The sequence below is a fragment of the Fukomys damarensis genome, unplaced genomic scaffold (genome assembly GCF_012274545.1).
Source record: "Fukomys damarensis isolate Sample0158 unplaced genomic scaffold, DMR_v1.0_HiC HiC_scaffold_6, whole genome shotgun sequence".
Lineage (NCBI taxonomy): Eukaryota > Metazoa > Chordata > Mammalia > Rodentia > Bathyergidae > Fukomys > Fukomys damarensis.
In genome coordinates this window covers 43,083,808-43,086,786 of record NW_022900918.1, presented here as the reverse complement: position 1 = coordinate 43,086,786, position 2,979 = coordinate 43,083,808, and the positions used below count along the sequence as shown (strand labels likewise).

The following is a 2,979-nucleotide window of genomic DNA, read 5'->3' as shown; positions in this document are numbered from 1 at the left end:
AAAAAAAAAAAAAAAAAAAAAAAAAAAAAGTATCTGTAAACCAGGTATAGGGCCAAATGCCTATAATCTCAGCACTTTGGGAGGCCAAGGCAGGAGGACTGCAAGCCTGAGCTCAGCCTGGGCTATTTAGACACTGTCTACAAATAAATTTTTTAAAAGGCTGAGGACGTAGCTTAGTGCAAAGGCCCTGCGCCTAATCCTCAGTGTGGGGCAGTGGGTAGGGTAGAGATCTCACTTTACTACAGAACTGTTTGAATTTGGGAAACTACCTGATATCCAATAAAATGCCCCGTTAAGTAAATGACGCAGCAAGGCCACATACAAATGTAGCTTTAGAGTGACAGAACTACACCAGGAGATAAAGATGTGCTGTGAAATGATAAAGCTCATGACTGCGGGTGGATGACTGTATTAGTGTCACAAGACTGGGACAGGATGACTTCTAAAAATCCAACCACCAAATCCAAACACAGAAAAGGGAAGTGGAATATAAATGAAAAGCACCTGGACACGTAGCTATACCTGGAGGCACTTTCACAATACAAGCACCCCAATTTTCTTCAGCAGTCGGACACATTTACACGACACTAGCACAGACGAGTTAAGTGAAGGGAGCGCAGAGCCGCCGGACAGCAGTGCCTTCCACCTCCTGAGTCTGTGAGGGCTGCCGGCCCTGCCTGGCACAGAGGTGCACAAGGACGGCAGTGCCCACTGAGCACTGAAAACTACACAGTGTGCGTGTCCGGTGACACCAATGGGTGACCAAGGAACAGATACAATACACACTTGCTACCTATTTGTTAGAAATCTAGAAGACAAAAAGCCTTCCTCATCTAAAATTGTTTAAACAGGAGCAAGAATACTTTAATCCAAGCGGCACAAAGTAAGCCACCACTTATGTTCACTTCCCTGAGAATAACTGCTCTATAAAGTGCAACCATCGAACATCAAGCTGTTCACTAGGCACAAGAGAGAATGTAACAGTGCCACGGGTGGGGCATGACTAAGCATGAGCGCCGCTCTGATTATAAAGAGTGATCATGAAGGAAACAGAACGCCCATGGTGAGACTCTGGTCAGAACACCAACTGGTGTGCGACCCAGCTATGGCATGGCCGGCAGCAGAGGTTCCGGATGACCCGGGGTACAGGAGCTCCTGACGGTGGGACCGTTTTCCAAAGATGTGCTCGAAACCCTGAAACCCCACTCACTGCACACAGCCGTCCGCAGTGTCACCTACCTGAGACCCACTCCCAGTCTCATAGCTTGTCCAGAAGGCGGCAGAGAAGTTGGCCTTTATACAAACCGTCCCGTTGCTGGCCTTCACCTCAAACATGGCCGAGGCACCGTAGGCAAGGCTTGCTAACTCTAGGAGAGACAGAGAATCATATACCTGTTTCAAAGTACAACTAGGCGCGGCCCCTCTGCAGCTGTAGCAGGAAGGGTTCTATCAGAGTATCCACCAGGACCTGGACGGGGTGGTACCGGCTGGGGCACCTCCAGGACACTTCCAAACTCATCCCATGGGTGACCAACCTGGTCCACAGCTACTCAGCGCTTCACCCCTGGAGACCCATGGAGTGGGGGTGCAGGTTACACATCAATCTCCACCCCACCCAAGCACATGTTGTTCCTGTTCTTCAGGACCTGCCGGTAGGTGTGGTGGAGCCTGAGGCATAACTCAGGCAGATGCTGACCTGAGAACCCAGGAGCAGGGCACCTTTCACTGAGGTCCTTACTTCTCAGAGCCCAGTGAGTGGTGTGGCAAGGACAGCCACGGAGTCTGAGCTCTGCGCCCGATTTCAAGGTGGCCCCAGAGCACAGTGGCTCAGTCTAACCTGCTCACAGGGAGGCGTGAGGCACAGCCTCCACTGTCCAGGAGGGGCTGCTTCTACAAGGGGTCACAGAACAGGGAGGCTCCAAGACTCCACAGGGTCAGTCCCGGCCCCAAATCCCCTCTGGCTGACTGGCCCCCATCAAGATGCCCAGCAGCAGGTGTAATCTCCTACCACAGTAGGGGACCAGTGCTGGAACAGATTAGAGTTCATTCCCAAAGACAGGCAATCTAGTCCTAGAGCCAAACACCATCAGCCACCACTGTGAACTGCTCAGAAATACTGTCATCACTGCTACAAGTTTGTGCCCACCCTTCCAACATTTACACACCTGCAGCCTGGTCTGTCACCCTCAGTGTAAATGTGACTCCATCACCTGAGGACAGCATCCTCAAGAGAAAGACAATTCAACTTGTCATTTAAAACACAATTCCCTGGGAAAGTGGATTCCAATAAACCAAATTCCTTTTACCCCTGGGACTTACACAAAATAAAGCCTACTTTTTAAACATGAAGTCAAGCATATAATAAGGTACCCCACATGCCTTTCCCTAAGCTGCTGATAAATATAAAAATCTGTTTATAAAGAAAAGTACACATTTGGAATTCCAGCCACTCTCATGAGGCTGAGGCAGGAGAATTCAAGAGCAAAGTCAGCCCAGGAAACTTGGCAAGATCCTGACTGCAAAATAAAAGAAACTGTGGTGTGGTGTTATACACCATGAAGTTTGTAATGTGCTGCAGATTCAAATTTGCTAAAAATAAGCTTGTCTTTTATCACTGTGCACTGAGGATAGTGTTATAAAAATACTTTTTAAATAAAAAAGGATGCCTATTATTATTGTTTTGCTTTGCTTAATCCATACCCATAATACATGGGAAACAGTATACTAAAAGCATTTCCAATGAATGAATATTACACTTTAAAAACCTAGAGAAGATTCTACAACCTATTTTTAATGCAGGGAAGTTTTTTTTTTTTTTTTAAGCAAAACATTAGTACCTTTCAGATATACATAATATTCAAGACAGGGAGTCTGTACCTATACACATCTTGCTGCTTTTTTCCTATTCGCCTCCCCGCCTTCAGTCTCTCTTCCCCTCATTTACAAAAGCTGTTTCCACTTTTTCCTATTTTTTCTCGT

General features: G+C 47.1%; 1 protein-coding gene across 1 annotated transcript in view; it reads right to left on the bottom strand.

Moving 5' to 3' along the window:
* The window catches only part of Lamp1 (lysosomal associated membrane protein 1), an 11,224-nt gene extending 9,177 nt beyond the window's left edge, over positions 1-2,047 (bottom strand). Inside the window, exons 1-2 of the mRNA XM_033760916.1 lie at positions 2,009-2,047; positions 1,240-1,446 (exon numbers count right to left, since the gene is read on the bottom strand). Of these exons, the coding sequence (XP_033616807.1) occupies positions 1,240-1,446; positions 2,009-2,047 (246 nt within the window). The remainder of the gene's footprint in view (positions 1-1,239; positions 1,447-2,008) is intronic.
* Positions 2,048-2,979: the final 932 nt, after the last annotated feature.